General features: G+C 38.8%; 1 protein-coding gene across 2 annotated transcripts in view; it reads right to left on the bottom strand.

Moving 5' to 3' along the window:
• The window catches only part of bicc1.L (BicC family RNA binding protein 1 L homeolog), a 170991-nt gene that overhangs the window by 49541 nt on the left and 98446 nt on the right, over positions 1-23004 (bottom strand). For both annotated transcript variants that reach the window (XM_041568553.1, NM_001095090.1), the window contains 1 exon segment: positions 22201-22270. In XM_041568553.1, the coding sequence (XP_041424487.1) occupies positions 22201-22270 (70 nt within the window).

Below are 23004 nucleotides of genomic sequence, written 5' to 3'. Positions count from 1 at the left end.
TAAGCCAAAGCTGAATATATCAGGAGAGAACTCCTTATGACACAAAATCACTACAACCACATAATATCATCCAGCGCAATTATATGATTTACGCTCAACGTAGTAAGTCTTCAAAGCACTTTGCAGTCAACGACGTTGGTCTTGATGTTCCATTCAGGCTGGCGAAATGCAGCTTCCTGATGTGCAAGGATTAGATTTACTTTCCTGCTGACATAACCTGTTTAGCTTGGAATCGCCAGATGGATTCATATACATGCAGCCATTGTAATGTGTGATGCATCTGCTTTCCATTAGGCTCCAGAAGTTATGTGCGTGGGTGCGATTGTCTCATTCCAAACATTTATTTACTTTTTTTTTTCTCCAGGATCTGTTGTTCTGAGCAGCTGTGATAAGGCTAATTTTTTTTTTATCCTTTCTTTTGCCAAAATTCTAGTGTGCAGTCTAACTATGATAGAAAAAAACTTTCTATTTACATATATTTTTCAAAGAGCACTTGGGAAGCATTACGAAAGGCCCTCAACCATTCTGGAACACCATTTACCCAATAATGACGGTTAACAATGCAGATGAGATGACTGGCATACAGTAAGCATAACATGCACACATCATAGAGTACAGCAGGATTATTAAATGGTCTTCTTTGGGAACTCAACTTGCTACCAGAAGCAATTATTCACCATGCGAGTCCATTTATGATTCAAACCCATCAGCTAAAAAGTTCTGATTTGGAGTCTAAGCTACAATTAAAACTAGAAATGACACGGCAGAATCACGGGATGTAATAAACATGTGAAAAAATTGATATGCCGAATTTATTCGGCCGCCAAACAAATTATATCTAAAGCATGGAAAACGCCTACTCTTGATATACTTTGTTAAATCCAGAATAGATGGTTACATGGTGACGGAGAAGCTTACCATGATGGCTAGTGATGAGATCGATACTTTCCATGGGATCTGGGACCCGTGGCTCCGATATAGAGGACTTACTGTATGACACTGGCCCTGACGTCCTTTCTAGAAAGAACAGCCCTTAACCTTAATACCACCTTACATATACCATGCCTGCATTATGAATACCACCATGGATGTTACTACTCTGAGATAGTTTGCTGTAAGAGTTGAGATACTATCTTGTTTCTTTTCTTTTTCTTCCTTGCCTTTTTCTTTTTTTTCTACCTTTACTGTCCCTTGTTTTCCTTCCTCCTTCCATGACACAGGAAGTTCCTCAAGGCAACCGTTCTATTACGGCAATGTTGAATCGATATGCTGACTTTGTAAAGTACATCTGTTTATATTGCATTTTGTTGGAAATTGTCATACTGCCAACTGTCAATATTTTTTCTTGCTGCTTTTTTGCTTTCTGTATATTCTTGAAAATTGAATAAAGACTATTTTAAAAAAAACAACAAAAAACCTAGAAATGACACCTCTTTCTGTCCCCCCGTCTTTGTGGTCGCAAAAATCTCATTAAATTTGAGATGTCTATATTTTTAACTAAGTTGGCCACACGAGTCACAAGTCCAATACAGATACATGCCTGCATGAAAGTAAAATTGTCAGAACCATCTTCATATCTTTATTGAACAAAATTTTACTCCAGACAGATGCAATCAAGTCACACTGAGCCTTTTCTCCAGCTGACGGCCATACCTGGGCGGCAAAACTGTTCAGCCCACAGACCAGCTGGTTCTTTTATAAAGAATTATTTTAAGGGTCAATATTGTAATATCGGGCCTGACGTTGACCTGTGTTTTTCTATACATAAACATGGAAAAAGTCAGGAATTCAACCAGAGTATCGCAAGTTGAGTACCTTAGATAAATCCCTCCCTTACAAAGCATTGTTTTTTAGTCCTTCTATTAGGACTTCTAAAACTGAAAGATAAACATAAATATGCTTACATACTATGAGTACTAGAGTACTATCATTTGTTCAATGTAAGCAATTTTCAAGAAAATGCCAAAACTTATCGCTAACCATAAGTAAACTATACCCACTCCGGCATTGAACCAACCAGCTTTCCCCACTAAATTTCATCTGAGGTGGTGCTGAGGTGTTCTCCGCACTAACCAAATTTCTGTTTAAAAAAATGGAAATTTGGCTCTTAAATTTATCGCAAGAGGCTTTTTGGTAACTGCCTGCTCCCTGCCACTTGAGACAAGGATCTCACCAAGAAGCAGCCCTGGTTCTGCCCCAACCACAACTCCCTTCTTCAGTTGTATCTGAAAACTATGGGTGCAACTTCTGCGCTTTTTCCCCTTCTACAGCAGCACCTAAAAACTTTGGGTGCAACTTCTGTGCTTTTCAGTGGCAAGTAAGCAAAGGATTTAGGTAACTGGGCTGTTATTGCAGGAGAATCAGGGTGACTCATGAAAATTCTAGGTTAGTCTGGAAACCGGGCTCCTAACTGCCGGCACTGGTATTAGGCTGCAACATTCATGCAAAGCAAATTATATCAATTCATTTTTTCCTTACATTAAACTTCCTATTAGTTACACTGAAATCAAGTAATAGCATTAGATCTTCTGCAGGGTGGTGTCATCTTACCAGCCAATCATTTTCAAAAACCATAGCTAGTCCTTGAAAATAAAATACATAAACAGAAATCATTATGTCAATATGAAAAGGAACAGCAACAAAAAAGCTCGAGTTAATGCCCCTTCTGATGCAACAAAGCTGTACCTTGCTGCAACTCCCTTTTGCTTTAGTCTCTAGTTTGGACTCGTTTACAAAAATGAGAATCAGAATCAGTTTTAAAATAAAAATCCTGCAAGTCTAAAGCTTAAAAATGGGAATTTAAGGGTGAACCCCCAAAAATCCTATTTTTCAATGTCAGCTAGACTTGTATGAAGCATTCCTAGTTGATCTCATAAAAGTAACTGCTACCTTTAAATAATCCGCTCCGCAATCAGTACAGTTAAGTGATAGACTTATGTAAACCACACATTCTTGTTTTGCGCTGCTGAAACAACTGAATAAGCTTTCAAGAAGGAAGAATTGCAATTATTCATATGAAATGGCTAATTCAAGCCGTCTGTGTATATGTTGGCAGCCGTTACTTGACTCTATGCATGGTTTTACAGACGTAGCCAGTTTGCTGTACCTCTCACCTCTGCTGGAATACGGAGGGATTACTGGTGATATTCCGAGCTATACTATATTGAGCGTTATCTGGGGAGCCATGAATCTGAATACATCTGTAAAAATACAGCTACAGTTGCATCGTTTGGATGATGGGAACGGCAGAGATGAAACTGTCAGCTCTTACCATTGAAGGGGAAAGTTACGGGGAGCAAATGTTCTCTCTCTCTTCGTGAGTGGTGATAATTTGCGGAAAAACAAAAGCAGAACATAGAACCTATAATATATAGGGACACTGTCTCAGCAGTAGATTCTAAGTAAAAAGTGAACGGAATTAAATCATATTTTGAATAGACTGCCTATGAATATTTTTCATTATCTATTTGGGCCAAATTAAATACATTTATAAAAAGATCTACTGGTTTGCACTATGTGGCCAGCATGAGAGAGAAGAGAGCATCTCTGACTGATATCTGAACTGAATGCCAATTAAAAACTCATAATTTGAGATTTATAAGTAGGTTTGGACTGGATACCAGGGGAATCTTCTGATGAGCCTCCACTGTAACAAATCCCACTAGCTCTCTTATCTCTACCATCAAGATAATTAACATAGATCTAGTTAATCACACTTGGTGCATGGTGGGGTCCCTAGATGTCAGGTTCTCTAGTGGTTCCCACCATAGCAATGTAGCCAGGAGGGCAAAATTAAGAATGGCACACACACATGGAACTTCCTGGCTATCCAAGAAAGTTCTCAAAGGTTGGCTATGACTCCGTAACTCTGCCCCATGCTATTTTGAAATGAGTCTGTTTCATGTATTCCCAAGAATGGGCTCATGAATGTTGGAAGTGCTTGTGATTACAGCAACATAACCTGATTAAGTCCTGCATTATAAAATGAACCAAAAAAATGAACAGACTGTGTAAAGCCCAGTAACAACGCACACAGTGAATGGAAAAACATAAATACGGGTAACTCCCTTAGATCAGAAACAGATACTCTACATTTGTGCTGTAAAATCCTAGATTTTCAATGGGGAACATTGCAACTCTGATGTAATAATAGCCAGGAAGAAAAGGCACTCGGTGTACATCAGCCTAGAGTAATCTAGCCCTAAGCCAAAACTGCCTATATCCCCAAGAGCAGTGATCCCCAAACAGTGGATCACAAGCAACCTGTTACTCACCAACCCCTTGGATGTTGCTCCCAGCGGCCTCTAAGCAGGTGATTATTTTTTAATTGCATAAAAACAAGGTATACTGCCAACTAGATTGGCTATATAAATACATGTTAATAATAAATAATAACTAGAGCCTCCTGCAGGCTGATAGTTCACATAGGGACTACCAATAGTCAATCACAGCCCATAACTGGCACCCCCAGGAATTTTTTGCATACTTATGTTGCTCCTCAACTTTTCTCCCATTTGAATGTGGCTCACTACTAAAAAAGGTTGGGGATCCCTGCCCTAGAGCAACTTAGTACTGGGATCTTGTATAACCCCTGAGCACAACTTTAGACAGGTTTAACCACACACATACACTATTAGGATATCAATGAGACAGATTTAGGTCCTTTAATACCCCTGGGGGAAGAATATCATCATATATGTTACAAGAATCTTCCATATAGGACATTAGATGACAAGGGTCATTGTAGGTTCCTACTTAAATGTAGGACTAACTCTAGAAGGAAGACCCCCATAATAAATTACTTCTGATTCATACTGAAAGGGAAGCAACAGAATAAAACAGAGGATAAATGGAAGGACTCTATTACAAGCATTTACTTTTAAATAAAAAGCAAATCCACTTATTTCAAATGCCAAGAAACCAATGCAAAAATTTTGTTTTCATGCTTAACTGAACATCCTTTAGACCAGGGGTCCCCAACCTTTTTTTTTTACCCGTGAGCCCCATTCAAATGTCAAATACTTGGGGAGCAACACAAGCATGAAAGAGTCTCTTGGGGTGCCAAAAAAGGGCTGTGATTGGCTATTTGGTAGCCCCTGTGTGGACGGGCAGCCTACAAGAGGCTTTACTTGGCACAATACTTCATTTTTATGCAATGAAAATAAAAAATAAGCACCTGCTTTAAGGACACTGAAAGCAACATGTTGCTCTTGAGCTACTGGTTGGGGATCACTGCTTTAGACATTGTATAACACTTTTCGTACCAAGAACATTAAGTGTACCCTTCAGAATGTAATTGGTTCTTTCTATGTTTCCTTTTCAAAGTCAAATACAGTCATAGCTACGTCTAAGGACAGCAAAAGCAAATAACAAACACCTGTTACACGCAGAGGTGCTTGATCATACTATTGATTCCATCAATAAGGACATCCCAGACAAGGCACCCCTTATGGTCAATATCATGATATAGTCGCTGGGGTCATCAATGTGCTAGCTGAAGAGAATGCAACTCTTCTATAAATTACCCAGATTCTAGCAAAATAGTTTGGGGCAAGGCTTTAGGCAGAGCTAACTTTTAAATATTAATGTTATAGTTGACCAGACAGAAATGATGGTGGCCTTAAATCCAAAACCGCTATCCTAGTTTAGGTCATAACATGGAGACCCTTACTTGGTAAAACTTAATAGTAAACGCTTATAAACCCCCCACCCTCCACGTATAATATATATCTTAATCTACGGAGGATGAAGCGTTCTTCTAAAAAAGTCATTAACTGGTCACTTGGGGGCACATCTTATTGTACTGAAGTGGTATGTACGGAGCAGAGTTAAGGGTAGAACATGGTGATATACCTTTTCATTCATAAAAATAATAAATACCAGGTTCCTAATTAAAGGCTGCTTAAAGGATTACTACCAGTTCCAACATTATAGCAGCAGGGGAAATACTGGGGTTGTGTATTGAAGTACACCAAAAAAAGTTGGGGTCATGAGCTTAGTATACACATGGCAGGGTGAGTTACATTTTTTTTAACATTCTAAAAAGGCATGAAAATTCTATGAAATAAATATGAAATAATAAATATTTATGAATGTTACAAAACATGTTCAGCGCCTGCTTTAGCTCCCCTTTAATACGGACTGATACGGGCTGCTAATTTATTAACCAAAAATAAACAGAAAACGACGCCCGGGCAGTCTGTGCACGATTAGCGAAAATTAATTTGGTGCTCAGGCTTGAAAAGAAGGCAGCGCAGACACCAGCAGGAATTTTTGCCTCATCGTTAATCCTCTTACATAGTATATTTATCCCGCTTGTACTGTTGCCACGGCAATCACCATATTAAAAAGAAAAAAAAGAAAAAAAAAACCCTGTAAAGTAAAATGCCAAGAATGTGAAAGCCCTTGCTGTGTAATAACAAAGTCAGAAGAACAATTTATATCTTGGGAACCAAAGACGGAGTGGTTTTATATGACTCAGCTGACAAAAGAACACAAGCCCAATAAACTTACAGCCCAGAATGCCTTTAGTCTTCACAATCAAGGTTGTATGTGACTGCTTAAAAGGTCGCTATGGTGATAATGATGCTTTCTTTAGGAATGCAAATGATGGTCCATGCAGATAAGGCCTCAGTCATGAAGTTTGGATGGTGTTTTCACAGCTGCTAATTTCTTTTCTTTACCTTTAAGTGGCACTTTAGAAGTGGCTTTTAATGTGATTAAACACAACGCACAAATGTATGGAACAATGCATTCAAATGTAATTTGCTTTATTTTGAGCAGATAAAGGTCGTACAGTCTTGAGAACCTGCCCATTTAAATCAACTACTTCAAGCACTTTCTATTTAAACTGTTGCAATGGAGGAGTGTTTTAGATGAGAGCATTCATGCTCTAGTATGGCACCAACCAGTAAAGCTGGCCATAGACATGCGGATTTCATCATACAAATCTCTGTTTCATACGATTTTCAGGTCGATCGTTAGTCCGATATTAAAGGGATACTGTCATGGGAAAATTTCCAAAATGAATCAGTTAATAGTGCTGCTCCAGCAGAATTCTGCACTGAAATCTGTTTCTCAAAAGAGCAAACAGATTTTTTTATATTCAATTTTGAAATTTGACATGGGGCTAGACATATTGTTAATTTCCCAGCTGCCCCAAGTCATGTGACTTGTGCTCTGATAAACTTCAATCACTCTTTACTGCTGTACTGCAAGTTGGAGTGATATCACCCCCCTCCCTTTCCCCCCCCAGCAGAAAAACAAAAGAACAATGGGAAGGTAACCAGATAACAGCTCCCTAACACAAGATAACAGCTGCCTGGTAGATCTAAGAACAACACTCAATAGTAAAAACCCATGTCCCACTGAGACACATTCAGTTACATTGAGAAGGAAAAACAGCAGCCTGCCAGAAAGCATTTCTCTCCTAAAGTGCAGGCACAAGTCACATGACCAGGGGCAGCTGGGAAATTGACAATATGTCTAACCCAATGTCAGATTTCAAAATTGAATTTAAAAAAATCTGTTTGCTCTTTTGAGAAATGGATTTCAGTGCAGAATTCTGCTGGAGTAGCACTATTAACTGATGCGTTTTGAAAAAAACGTGTTTTCCCATGACAGGATCCCTTTAAGGTAAATCTGCATGTCTATGGCCAGCTGAAGAGCCACTATTGCAAGCAGTAGCCCTGAGAACCACCATTACCCCCTAAGATACTGTCAAATTCAACATAGACAACATGCTCAAAAAAGAGCAATGGAAGAGGGGATCCAGCTGGCTAGATTGTTAGCCATGATCTTACCCAATTTCATATGGATCAGCCCAATTTGGTCCAGTACTTGTGTAGCCAAAGTGCATCCTAACATTTGGCCCCAGGGAAATGATCGAACCTTAATAGAGGCCAACATAGACTTGTCAGTAGAGAATAGAATCAACAGCCTGGTGCTTTCTATTAGTGATGGGCGAATTCATTCGCCAGGCATGAATTCACGGTGAATTTCTGTGTTTCACAGTCGGCGAATAAATTCACGAATTTGCAGCAAAAATTTTTTCGTTAGTTGCGCAAATTTCGTGGCGAAACGGAACAAATTCGCCCATCACTACATTCTATCCCACAAGATAGATCTGTGGTCAATTTCCAGCCAGGTATCTGTCTGGCAGGTCCCCATACATGGACCAATAAACTGCAGATTCAGAGAGAGATTCAGCAACTTATATCAACCTATTTACAGCCAGTTTTATTATTACTACAGAAAAAGCTAATTTTTTTTTAACAAAAAAATTGAATTATTTGGATAGAATGGAGTCTATGTGAGACATCTTTCCCGTAATTCAAAGCTTTCTGGATAACAAATCCCATTCCTGTATATAGGGGCAGATTTACATAGGGTCGAATATCGAGGGTTAATAAACCCTCGATATTCGACCATCGAAGTTAAATCCTTCAACTTCGAATATCGAAGTCGGAGGATTAAGAGCAAATAGTTTTTTAATCCATCGATCAAACGATTTTTCTTCAACCTAAAAAACATTAAAAAGCCTATGGGGACCTTCCCCATAGGCCAATAAGATGAAAACTCCAGCACACGAATGCTTAAGGGTTCAAAACCCGTGTTTATTGTCAATGCCAAACAGGAAACAACGATTCGGGGGCGTACCCCTTCGTCAGGTCATTGGTTGGAGGTGCCGTCCTCCTTTAACCCCAAGCACCGGTGAGGATTCTGAGAGACCAGGTGTGCTACTGCTCCTATTTGCTTGACCTTCCCCATAGGCTAACATTGCACTTCGGTGGGTTTTAGGTGGCGAAGTAGGGGGTCGAAGTTTTTTTTAAAGAGACAGTATTCGACTATCGAATGGTCGAATAGTCGAACGATTTTTAGTTCGAATCGTTCGATTCGAAGTCGTAGTCGAAGGTCGAAGTAGCCAATTCGATGGTCGAAGTAGCCAAAAAAATCATTCGAAATTCGAAGTATTTTTTATACTATTCCTTCACTCGAGCTAAGTAAATGGGGCCCATAATGTTACGATTAAACTGCAAGGAAACCTTTTTAGAGCTTATAAAGAGTGGAAGCTAGTTCTAGAATAGAATTCAATAATATATATATTTTATTACACCTCTTTGCATACTTCTCTAATTATTTGTCCAGTTTGGCATTGAATCTATCAAACCACACAAAATAAAACTACAAACTGTCTTTGTATATAATCTTGTATCAGACTAGATGTTCCAACTGTCCCTTTATAGTACAGTTTCGTGATGAAGTGTTTCAATTCGGTTCTGGCTCTAGAACGTTACAGGCCGATCAGCTCGTAGTAAAAATTGAAGCTTTTATTGGATTTACTTAACCGAGACTTTGAAATGAAATGATAAAAGACCCTGACAAAGATACATCACTGAGAATATGAAATTAGAAGTAAATGTGCCAGGAAGCCGTGTATCTGATGATAAATCCCAAGAGGAAGTAAAGGCTGAAGGACACTGTGATTTCTGAAAGTAAGAGCTGGATGTAAAATCAGTGAACAGATTAAAACAAAAAGATGAATTGCACATAGGCTGTCTGTTTTCCAGCGAAACTCCAGGCAGGATTATGCATTCATATGAAATGGAAAACTACCAGCGAGCACTCGACTAAATACTCTTAAATGAATCTAATCTTCACATGAGTGCAGAGCTATCAGGCTCAATCAGCTATGAAGACCTCCTTATGGAAATCTGCCCGGCTAGTCCTGAAAAATAAACTGATAAATATCCTCTCCATGTCAAGTTTAATTAACGTTGCAAATGATTAGAGATCTCGTTATAATGGACGAATTGTAAATCACTCTCATTGAGAAAGACAAAGAATGCAGTTCTACCAGGCTCAGGTTCTCCCAAAATTTCAAATTTTCCAGTCTCAAAATTAAAACTAAATTTTGAAATCTTAAGTGTATTCAAAATTGCCACATAAAATGTGCTTAAAACTCACATTATCCACACACAGAGGAAAATCTGAAAATAGAGTTCCATTACTACGGAGATTTGTAAAGTTATAGTAAGGGTCAATGGGGACCTTGGGGGGATATTTTTTTTATGTTTTAAATTTGTGTTGCTCTAGATTCTGGAACTTACTATGGACATTACTATGAAGGAACAATACTTAAGGCCCCCATACACGGCCGATAAAAGCTGACGACAGTCTGAGTTGGCAGCTTATTGGCCCGTGTGTGAGGCCATCCCAACGAGCGTCCCGATCGATATCTGGTCGAAAGTCGGTCAAATTCCGACTTTCTCCCCAAAATGTGGGCATTTTGGGGAGAGATCCGCTCATTTGGCGACATCGACAAATGATTGTATCTTCCAGTGTATGGCCACGACTGGGTAAAAATATCTGATACAGATGTAGTCGAGCTCTAGGCTAAGGTTTTACCAATATTTGCAATTCATTTTTTTTACGAATTGTATAAAAACTGGTCTTTTTATATTTCTCTAAAATTCTAAATATCAGGAAGGTGTAAAAACCACAAAAAAAACTCTAATACTCTCTCAAATTAATCAAGTTTTCAAGTGAAACCCACCAAAAACAAATCACAAAGGCTAATAAACATCTTCAAATGGTTCAAGGTATCTCTTCCATACAACGGTATTTACAGACTGGAGCTATTTCCAGCTTTGGGGTGTAATATATCTCAAAAAAACACTTTTTTTTTAACCTGAGTTTTGACCAAAAAAAAATAAAAAATTACCCTTGAAAACTCAAAAATCAGCTCAACTTTGATACATAACCCCCTTGGAGTTTTTTTGGATATTTTTACGCTAGTAAAAACTTGGATATTCATATTTTTTTCAGCTTGTTTTTCATTCGTATCTTTTACATTCGTATCGATTAAATAACTTGGCATTTGTGGTTTTAGAAAAATAGAGTTTCGACCTTTGATAAATGGGCCTGTGTAGTGGTGCAAATATGGGCCTTTGCAAGGGGAAATACTCAGTGTTTTATCTCATTTTATACTGGTTTCCTTTGTGGTAGGGTAACAAAGGTCTAGCCAAATATACATACAGATAATTATTAATAATAAATAAATAAAAAATAATAAATATCGGATACCAATTGAAAGGTGGCTTAGAACTGGCCATTCTAGAACATATTAAAAGTCAATGTTAAGATGAACCACCCCTTTAAAGTCACTTTAAAAACTGCCACCTAGAGAGCCAATTGTGTCATTTGGTCTGGGTTTCTGAGACGCAGAAAACACTTTTAGCTGGCTAAGATATATACCATTTGGGTTTGGGTTTGAGGAAAAAAGCACATGAAAATAATGTTCATCTGAATGAGTCTTTCCAGTGGCGTAACTACCAGGGGAGCAGGGGGTGCAATTGGGCCAGGGCCCGCACCCCTGCAGGGCCCCCCGGCAGTCAAGCGCCCACTGCAGCGGCGCACGGAAGAGGGTGGGGGGCGGGGCCCGGCTGCACGGCCCGCCCCCACCTAGTTCCGTCGTAGTCTTTCCTCTGCACCAGGCCGGTGAGTGAGATCTTGGAGTGCCAGGCCACTTCTGACATTGTAATTGGATTATAACACATAAGGAGGTTGTGAGAAACCTTCAAGCCACAGATAAATGGGCTAAAACTACAAGTTGGGTCAATAACACCTTTATTGAATTTGGGAAAACAAAGAATATACATTTATCCTTCCATTAGACAAATCCGTTGGTTGATATTAACAGCTGCTCACTCAACATCTTGATTGGGAAATGACACTGTTCCACCACTGAAAGCCCCAGTCCAGAAGAAAAGCTGTGACTGAATGTGTTACACACACACCACATCTGGAAGGAATTAAGTATAATCTCTGTTTGTAGCTTAGCTTTCTGCACCATGGAAAGCTCAAACAGGACCTTCTCTCAGTCGAAGAGAATTACCTTAAAGGAACCGTAACAACAAAAAATTAAAGCGTTTTAAAGTGATTATCATATAATATACTGTTAGCATGCACTGGTAAAAGAGGCATGTTTGCTTCAGAAAGACAACTATAGTTTATATAAACAAGCTGCTGTGTAGCCATGGGGGCAGCCATTCAAGCACAGGATACACAGTAGATAACAGACAAGTACTACTATAGTTTATATAAACAAGCTGCTGTGTAGCCATGGGGGCAGCCATTCAAGCACAGGATACACAGTAGATAACAGATAAGTACTACTATAGTTTTTATAAACAAGCTGCTGTGTATATTTTTATATATATATATATATATATATATATATATATATATATATATATATATATATATATATATATATATATATACACATACACATACACACACACACACACAAAGTAGTTCACTTTTACAAGTGAAGAACAGCAGTACATTATATTTATTACTTGGATACATTTTTGTTTTTTGGTGTTACTGTTCCTTTAATGAACTCTGCAGTGGCAAGGATATAAAATAACAAATACATTTCTGCCCATACTGCAATTCGTGAAGTCTGCAATCCTGTTGCCACTTTAATATGTCAAGGGAAAGGAAATGGACACGCCACTGCCGTACCTTCTGGGCGCTTTAAATTAAACTGCTCTGGAAACATGGCAAGCGTTTCTAGAGCGTCAACCAAAAATAGCTGGACTCCTCTTCAGAAGCAAAGCTGCCAGGTTTAAACCAGTTCATGGCCAATTGTTGGGGAAAATAAACACTGCTTAGAAAATTAAAGTTGAAAACCAAGTTATTTTGTAGTGTAGGTGCCTAGAACCGGAATATTTAATCTGTTACTAAAGAGAAGGCAGTCATAATGTCCCATTGTGGTTTACTTTCCCAGCATGGAAGGTAGAAGATTCAGAATCCCTTGTGCTACAAAAGAATGGATCAAGGGTTGCCCAAATTTAGTTACCAATCAACGGATACCATTAACAGGTCTGGCGAAGTCAGAATAATGAAAAAGGGCATCTGATTAGTGGTTGTGGGTTACAAGCACCCGACTAATAATGGCAAAATAATTGTGTATATTTTCATTCCAACCTCAAATCCCTCTATTTCACATTATTTCCACCCATTAGCATTATCTTCCAGTCAGGCAGCTGCATAGGAAGCAAAGAACTTCCCAAAACATTCGAGCTGCGGCTTGAACTTCTGCTAAACTCTAGGAAACGAAAGGAGACGATTACGCTAATATAAATCAAAGACTGGGCTTGAAACCTGTATTTAGCTGTTAAAATAGCACTGGATGAACTATAGCTGCATTTTAAAAACCATGTTTTTTGATTTATCCTGTGCATCTTGACAAACTGCCATATCGGTACTTATCCTAGAGATTCATTCTTCCCGTTTCCTCCAGATTCACGGTTACTGGAGAGAAGTAGATGGGCTCTAGAGGGCCCAACTAGGGTTTGTTTTAGGATAGAGAGAGAAAGAGCAATCGCTATGGGGTTTTTTTCAGCTGCAAATACATAGATAAAGGACATAATATTGTAAATATAATTTTAAAGCTGGGGTTTGGCCCTAATGTAATGTATGTTATCTCTTCTCAGATGGGGCCCAAGGTGTCTTCATTGATGGTGACCCCTCTTTTCTAACTTCAGCCCTGCCTTGGAGCAGTGTCTGAATTAAATTAATAGGTCCCTTCTATTGACTTACTTATAGCCTGATGAATTACCAGGTAGTGTTTTATTATTACAGATTAAAGGGGTTGTTCAACTTTAAATTAACTTTTAGCATGATAGAGAGAGAGGGATATTCTGAGACAATTTGCAATTGGTTTTCATTTTTTATTTTTTGAGTTATTTAGCTTTTTATTCAGCAGCTCTCCAGTTTGCAGTTTCAGCAATCTGGTTGCTAGGGTCCAAATTACCCTATACAACCATTCACTGATTTAAATAAGAGACTGGAATATTAATAGGAGAGGCCTGAATAGAAAGAGGAGTAGTTAAAAGTAACAATAACAATACATTTGTAGCCTTACAGAGCATTTGTTTTTAGATGGGGACAGTGACCCCTATTTAAAAGATGGAAAAAGTCAGACGACAACAGCAAATAACTATAAAAAGGAAGAAATAAAGGCCAAGTTGCTTAGAATTAGCCATTCTCTAACATACTAAAAGTTAACTTAAAGGTTAACTACCCCTTTAAGAATTATTTGTTAAAATAGGACAATATGCATACAGTTTTGCTGGTAACCTATTGCAGTAATGGAAGACAGGGTATTAAGAATGGTATGGCAAAAAGAGCTACCCTTATCTCTATAAAAACAAAATCAAAATGTATAATGTAATTAGGACTAATATTCAGTGTGATATCATAAGCAACAGATGTCATAGAATAATTCTCCCTAGACCTTAATGTCCCTAGTGGTCATTAGCAGATGGTGCAGGTTTGCAGTAAGGCTACAAGATGTACAAGCAATTCAATGGAAACCCATCTATATAACTGCAAACAAAAGACAAGACAAGTTGCTCCCCAACCCCTTGGATATTTCTTCCACTGGCCTCAAAGCAGGTGATTTATTTTTGAATTCCTGGCTTGGAGGCGAGCTTTGGTTGTATAAAAACCATGAGTACTGCCAAACAGAGTCTCCTGTAGTCTGCCAGTCCACAAAGGGGCCACCAAATAGCCAATCACAGCCCTTATTTGGCAGGCACCCCAGGAACGTTTTGCATGCCTGTGTTGCTGACCAAATCTTTTTATTTTTGAATGTGGCTCACGGGTAAAAAAGGCTGGGGACCCCTGGTATAAAGGGTAAGCTACAATAGCCAATATAAAAAAAAAAAAGACAATTTTAAATTAATTTGCTAAGCAGGAAGCCTCCAAGCACCATAACATAACCTACAGGTATAACAGGTCCTCTGGTTTCCTCCTCCCCCTGGTCCTCTGGTTTCCTCCTCCCCCTTGTTCCCCTGGTCCTATGGTTTCCTCCTCCCCCTGTTCCCCTGGTTTCCCCCTCCCCCTGGTCCCCTGGTTTCCCCCTCCCCCTGGTCCCCTGGTTTCCCCCTCCCCCTGGTCCCCTGGTTTCCCCCTCCCCCTGGTCCCCTGGTTTCCCCCTCCCCCTGGTCCCTGGTTTCCCCCTCCCCCTGGTCCCCTGGTTTCCTCCTCCCCCTGGTCCCCTGGTTTCCTCCGACACTACAAATGTCGGAGGAAACCATACAGACAGGTTAATTGGTTTTTGATAATTTCCCATAGTGTGTGTAAATGTGATAGGAACCTTAGATTGTAAGCTGCACTGGGGCAGGGACTGATGGGAATTATGTGAAATCTCCACTATGTTGGCGATAAATAAAGGATAATAACAATGTAATGCACCGAACAAAACAAACCATGGAAAACGATAGATTCCCATAGCACTGTGCAAACTGGAAATTACAATCTGAGTAGCCAATAAAGACATATTTTCTAAAACAACTGCTGCCAATATTGGAATAATTAGAAGGCGGGCCCAACTTTTAGAGAGTCTCTGTACAAGAACATCTCTTCCCCTCTTAGAACAATGGTTCTTTTCCAAACCACAGCAGGATCTGATTTCTAATGAACCATCTATGGGTTTTGGAAACACAGAACTTCCACATGTATAATATCCAGATGACGGGAATTATTAACAAATTCACGATCAGCTAAATCTTTGCTTTATGGAGCTCACGCGCTCAAGAAAAAAATAAATTAACCATGCCAATAGCAGCCGCGGGGTCAAATTCTTTACCTTTGTTTGGTTGTCAAAAGGGATTACTGCAGTTATCATCCTGATGCTTTGCAGTCACGTTTACTGGAACATATAATAGCAAAGGACACTTACTAAAATATTTAGGTTTTCATGAAACTGTTTGGTTTTGGCACACTTTGCCTTTGCTATACCTTAGAAGTCAAATGCCTGTGGTTCTATAATACATTTATGGGTCCAATAAACCTCAATTATTTTTTGGGTCAAGGTTTTTAGGGGGAAAACTCACATTTTTAGAGATTTATCATACCCCATAGCCGATAAAAATCAGAATCTGAAAATACTTCATCTCAAACCTGTTAAGGTCATGTAGAAGTCAATGGCAGATGTTCCTGAAGTTGTTTCTTCACATCGTAATCTGCTCTGGATAATTCGATAAAGTCTGGGTCTTTGTCTGATAATCCGAAAAAGTCTTGTTTTCATAGTGAAAATGTGATAAAATAGAGTTTTTGGAGCATCGACCAAGACAACCATATGATACGAATCAATGCTTTATTTTTTCACAACAAAAATATTAATAAAGGAGTTCAATTTGTGGAATGGAGTTTGTTCAACTTAGTTTTCATTAAAAATTTAATTCCTGTTTTAGTAAATAAGCCCCATAGTGTTGTGTTCAGCAACTCTAAGTACCCAACATTTTTCTACTTTTTATTTCTTCTTTGAAATTGCTTTTTATCTGGAGTTTAACATTTACTAAACAACTGCTTACAAAGATAGAGCATGACAACCAGTAATCAGGTTATTACATGACCAATAGGTTAATGAAACCTAATAATTAGGTGGCATTAGGTACAAAACGCATATTTAAAACAATACAACTCTGTTCTAAGACAACTACATATAGAGCTGGGCACCAATTGAGCAGAAATTGTTGCACAAGCTCCCGTCTAGATCAAGGGTATCTCAGATATACTTGTAGCACATTCAAAGTTCCGTATGGCACCGTAATGTTTTGATTACCATCATCGGATCAAAGGTCCAGAATGTTTAGCGGCACTTCCAAATGGTGAAGAAAATACAAATATAATGAAAATAAACAGATACAGTGTGCAACTCTATCAAGAAGAAGAATGGGTTGTGAGCAAAAAGGTTCTTATACTAATACAGGTATGGGATCAGTTATCCAGAAAGCTCTGAATTATGGAAAAAATGTCTCCCATAGACTCCATTTTATCCAAATTTTTTAAAACGATTTCCTTTTTTCTGTAATAAAACAGTAGCTTGTACTTGATCCCAACTAAGATATAATTAATCCTTATTGGTAGCAAAACCAGCCTATTTGGTTTATTTAAAGTTTACATGATTTTCTAGTAGATTTAAGGTATGAAGATCTGTGTGTGTGTTGAAAAGGCCACATGCAACTTACAACTAGAGAACCACAGGCTAAATGGTAAATATGGGGAGACGTCACCAAGTTATTGTAAATGCAAGAAAAGCATTGGTTGAATCCATCCTTCCTTTGGTCTTTCAATGAGCGTGAACTCCTTTCTAAAATGAATTTTCTCCATTGATCCCATATTTATAGGTAACCACACAAATTACAGAAAATTAAGGTTATGGGAGGCAAAGCTTTTATGGATTTGGTCCTAAACGAAAGTGTTGGGGTAGAAGTTTCTCCTGCCTAATAAATTTGACCTGAAAGAACATGGTATTCTTACTGGGCATTGAAACCAATGTTGTTAAACTGTTTTGAACTACCCAAATGGAACATTGTTAAAATATGTATCATATAACCTGTTAAAACCACACACAGTGAAGATCGTACAATAAACAGATTTAGTCATTACCCCTAGTATTATGGCATTGTTTTATCCCTGTTGTGAGCTAGCGGCTGGTTATTACTCACAAAGCCGATTCCATATTACAAAGAAAATAACTTTTGGGACCTCGAGAGCCCAGAGTAGCAGAAACAGTTCATCAAACTCCTGGCCAATAGGAGCAAGAAGGTTTCCAACAAGCCCAATTCCTCCTGCATGAGGTCTGCTAATCCACTTGCCTAATACTGCTCCTCTGAGATGTATATAGCATGGAAAAAGAATGGTAAAGCAACTTTTTTTTGTTTTAAAGGAAATGCTAGGTAGGTCTGGTTGGTGCCAACACTTGGGTTCACAGCTCATAATTCTGATGCAGAACTTGGGAAGAAGCTTGGTATGTTATACAGAGCTTACAAGAATACTTAATGAAAAAAAGCACTAAAACAAGAAAATGAGAGAGTAGGTGAAATTTCAAAGCAACGGACTTGGAAAACATCAAGACGGACATTTTTGATTTTCTACAAATTGCAATGCTTAGCACTCCACGAACGCCATGGGGAAAAATAAACATTTGGTTCAGATTCTAGTGGCAGATAATTTTTTGCACACATGACACTTTCACCGCCTTACCAACAAACACAACATTCCTTAGGGAAGGTATTTAATAGCTCTAATAAATATCGACATGATTAAATATGGACGTCGCCGTCTTAAATGTGTGGCTTGTTCCCACAATAATATGTAAGCACACACCTTGTGAAAACTTCATGACCTTAAAAATCAGTTTCTGAGGTGCGGAACCACATCATTCCAAAGGAGCTCCATTCACTGTAATGTTTGTAAAGATCCTTTAACAGGAGCAGCTGCCACTTATCAGAGTTCACAGTTTTACTCATATGAGAGAGTTCCGATATTCAATGTTAAGTTATCTAGAGAGATCTCTTGCTATCATTTGGGCCACTTACCAACAAAGTGTTCCAACTAATGGTAGAACAGGCACAAGACCAACAAAGATGAAATATCCAACAAGTATACTTGTTAACCCCAGTCCATATTATCAACAGCAAAAAAAAATGCATATATTACCTTTAAATTGTATTTTATTTCATTCAAAGCCAGGTGGCCCACAACAGCAGGTCTACAGGGTTCTGGGTATGGAAACAATGAAGGAAACATCTTGTCTCAGTATCTACACACTATATAGGGAGACTCAAAGATATCACAATACTACAGTATTGGAAGTGAAGTTAAGTTTATTATCAAAACAAGGAAACCAACTGAGCAAACTAGAGGGACAACAAACAGGCAGCCAATCACCAAGTCTGGAAGTAAGATCTAGTTTCATGCACTGAAGACCACATCACCATCAGAAACATGAAGATAGCTTTACACAACGAAGTATTCCAACAGTCATCATCAGAGGTAAACATTGCACTTATGTTACTTTCATATTCATGGCTAAGTCAGGTGCTCCAAATAGATATTCTCAGGAACTAAGGTACCCGAACATTAACTAGCAACAACACAAACTATTAAAGACTACTAGGGGCATTGCACATATTTCAGTCAAAGGAAAACTGAACTGAATTGCTATGTATAAATGTTATGAAATAACATTTGTGTGGGCAAAGCAAGCTGTATTTTTATTTCTGAAACTCTTGAAGAGCTGGGGGTTCCGGGTTTGCTTCTAACTAAGAAATTATCTGCAAGCAGTTAGTATGCTTTTTCTGTGTTGCATAGTTTTGCTCTGGGTACACCTGCTTCCTTTCAAACGACAAAAACGTACCGACAGGTACAGACATCCCCACTCATTCCCGACTCCACTGATGCTCGCACCCTCCCCAACCTCTCCTACTGCTCGAACCTTTTCCTGCTGCTCCTTCCCTCACAACAACCTGCTTTCCCCAACACCACTGCTACTTTGCTCACTATTCCCCCTACTCCCACCCCCCCAAAACCTCATCCACCACCACCCAAACCTACCCCCACTAATTCTCCCCTAGCACGAACCTGCTTTCCCCAATGGCCCTGCTACTTTGCACACTCTTCCCCCATCGGTTCTGCAACTTTATGGACTCTTGATGCAGTCAACATGCTGCCCCCAAGATTGTGCCACCCAAAGCCTGGGCCTTTGTGAACTGCCCATAGTTCCAGGCTTGGGGACCTTTGACTGTAAGCTCCACTGGTTCAGGGACTGATGGGAATGATGTAATAGCTCTGTTAAAGTACTATAGTATATGTAATTGAAAAAAAACCTTCACAGAAGCTAAGGAAGAGGAAAATAATTAAACATTATTAGTAACACTTATTTTTTAACAGTATATGTTTTCCTTTTACTTTTTAAATAAAACTCACAGCTATTATTTTTCCGGTTTGGCTTACATTAGCACCTGCTATGAATTCAAAGGTCGTTAAAAAAAAAGGAAAAAGCATTTACAAAAAAAAATAAATAAAAAATCCTGACCGGAACAAACATTTAATAGAAGAGCAAGCTGCCGAGTGGTGAGCGTGGGTGCGCTGGAGTCTTGTGAAGAGCCTACACTGATGTAACGCTCCTGGGATTCTATGCACAAGTTATGAGGTGTCAGTGCAAAGAGAATTTGAGCAGAACTGGCAGACACCAGAGCAATCCCGAAAAGGTATTATGTAAACTGTTCTCCACATTGTAAAGTGTGAAGGCCCACAGAGCCCTGCTGTAAAGTTGCAACTGGCTCTGAATCGTTTGAAACAATAAATTATTAAGCCAAACAATTGCGTTTCCGAATACCGTTGGAATAAAACACAGTTTGGCAAATTGGCTGCGTTATTAAGGAGAAATATGCAGAATAATTACGTGCGTAAAAACTAATTGCTCCACTCTGTCAATGATGATGATTTCTTGCCTTCGCTGTTACAATGCAGTTTTCTCCATTAAGCCATCGAAGAAATATTCTGTTACATGCACAGGCTGTTGACGTTACTAGATAGCCAAGAAAATGGGGCACATTTACCATTAACAGCAAACAGAGTATGTTGAATTCATTCGAAATGTAAGCAACAGATGTTTGGAAAGAACATATGTTGGAAGGATTTGAGAGAGTTATTCAAAGGGCAATGATTATCATACGTTGATGGATGTTCATTAATGCAATTCTTGATTTGGCAGAATTGTTCTTGAATTACAACAGACTTCATGAATATCAAGTAAGCCTTAATAAATCATGTAAACTACAATATCCAAGGCTACACAGGTCATTCATTTGCCACACTGGATATCACGAAGAGTTTTTGTGGTTCGCTCAATGGTTCAGGACGAACTCTGCTATCTGCCCAGCCCCATCTGCGACCTTACTATGCCCCACTTCCGCCTACATCACTTCTGCTTTGCCCCACTCCCTGAATGATGTCAGAGATGGGCAGTTCAAGTGCAGGTCTACAAATACAGACAGCTTTCCAGGACATGTTGGGAGCAGGTGGCTTATGGTCTACTGCAAAAGAAAGCAATAGAGCCACTCAAAGGTAAAATGTTAAACATGCCCATAATCCATAATTGATTCTATATATCAATGTCCATACACACAAATATATGTAGCATCGCCTGACCACGCTGATATTTAAGACCACTTGTTTCACATGCTACTTAAACTGTTGTGCTTGTTTTGAGGCAAACATTTTAGAATTAGAATTTTTTGACAAACAGTGTGCTCCTAGGAGATTTTTTCAAAAAAAAAAATAAAAAGATCGGGAGCACTCAAAGACACACTGGCTGCCTTACCTCTAGTTCTAGTCCTGAAAATAAAAGTGATAAGCCCCTACTTCAATGGTTCCCAAACTTGGGGGAAGTTGAATTGAGGCATAAGGTGGCAAGTCTGAAGAATTGGGGGGGAAGTGAATTTCATCTCCTACATACACCTAAAAGTTCAGAGACGAGATTTGGGTGAATGTCCATAATATTCTTCCTATATCTTGACTTCATAATATAAGTGTGGTCGTGACCAAAGGTTTTATCTTCAAAACAGGGTTGGGGGAGAGCATCTGGCCAAAGGTTGGAACTTCAAGATGAACATCAAGAGAAAAAGCTTAAAAAAAAAAAAAGAAGCCCACAAGGTAATGGTTGGTCAAGGATGAAATTATGTCTATATTAAATAGTACTTTCAGATTGTACACCTTAAGGAATGAGGACCTCTTTACTTCCTTTATCAACGAGTATTTGAATGCAATTTGTATTTTTGAGGTATACTCTCTCAAAAAAATGCCGGAACCTTATAATAATAGTAACTTGACCATCCAAAGAGCCACTGTACGTAACAAAACACTACTTCCTGAACCAATTTAACTGAAAAGTGTCACATTTTATCATTTTCATAGAATATCCTAGACATTGAGTGAGTTTTTAAAGCTTGCTCTTTGGCATACAAACAGGTAAATGATCAGTTTGCGCTCATTTCTGATTTCAGAACTGAAAATTTCCCTAATAAAAGTGAGGATTCAATTTGAGAGAAACACCATGAAGAATAACATTTTTCTCTAGAAGAGAGACAGAAGGGAATTTAATTTACGAAGGTACCTGGGCGAGACATGACCAGCCTACGACTCTTGGTCATAGAAAGACAACAGCAGGGATGAAAGATGCAGAGGGGTGATGGAAGCTTTGTTTATCTATCACTGGTTTCCCTTGGGAAAGTCTGGTGTAATTCTGATACATAAAGTACAATAAATCGCATGACTGCACCACAAGTATGGAATGATAAACTTGGCTTCATCTGTAAAAATAATAAAAAATACCTTTCTTAGACTTTGCCCCAATCTTCAGCTTGGACGGCCAAGCGATCTGTGTGTTTGTCTCTTCCATAATCTGTAAAGAAGAACAAGCGTTGTTAGTTATGGAATAGTTCCCTCATGAGTAGAACTCAACACTCTGACCACTACAGCTTGGCCTGACCTCTGATAACAGTCTACCAGCTTAATATGATACACGTCGTCCAACTCACCCGTTGACAGGGATTTGCGAAGAGTAAAATTAAACTTCCAAGGGGGAAAAACCCAACATCTTTAATTTGAATAGTTGATGAGAACACAAAACATGGGGATTGTGAGGATTTATGGGGCCTCAACGTTGCATTATTTTAAGTTTGGTTTGGGTCAGAGTAGTTCATTCCAGGTCAGTCTGACAAGTCGATTGGCTTCAGCCAAACCTCAGTTGGGTTTATTATATGCATTGTTGCCAATGTCACAAAAGAAACGGCCAAGCTATATTTCTGAATATTGCTAAATAATAAGCTATACCATGTATAAAAAATGTATCTTTATATTTTTTTTCTGTGTAATATATGTAGAAAATTTTTCGGCTGGCTGTGTCATGACAAACCACCACGCCTTTCCCCTCTATACATTATGTGGTTAACCAGAAGCAAAAAATGTTACAGGAGGTGGGATATGGCTCCACCTTCTGCCATAGACTCCTTCAGGTCTCCTCCTGACCTCAAAGGAAAAATGCTCCCCCTCCCCTTGAACTCATTCAGTTGGGCTTATGTAGAAAAGATCAATAAACACTTAATATATAGATATACACATACAAATCATTTTATG

This window comes from Xenopus laevis, chromosome 7L, assembly GCF_017654675.1.
Source record: "Xenopus laevis strain J_2021 chromosome 7L, Xenopus_laevis_v10.1, whole genome shotgun sequence".
Classification (NCBI taxonomy): Eukaryota; Metazoa; Chordata; class Amphibia; order Anura; family Pipidae; genus Xenopus; species Xenopus laevis.
The sequence above is the reverse complement of the archived record's forward strand: the minus strand, read 5'-3'. Positions and strand labels throughout refer to the sequence as shown.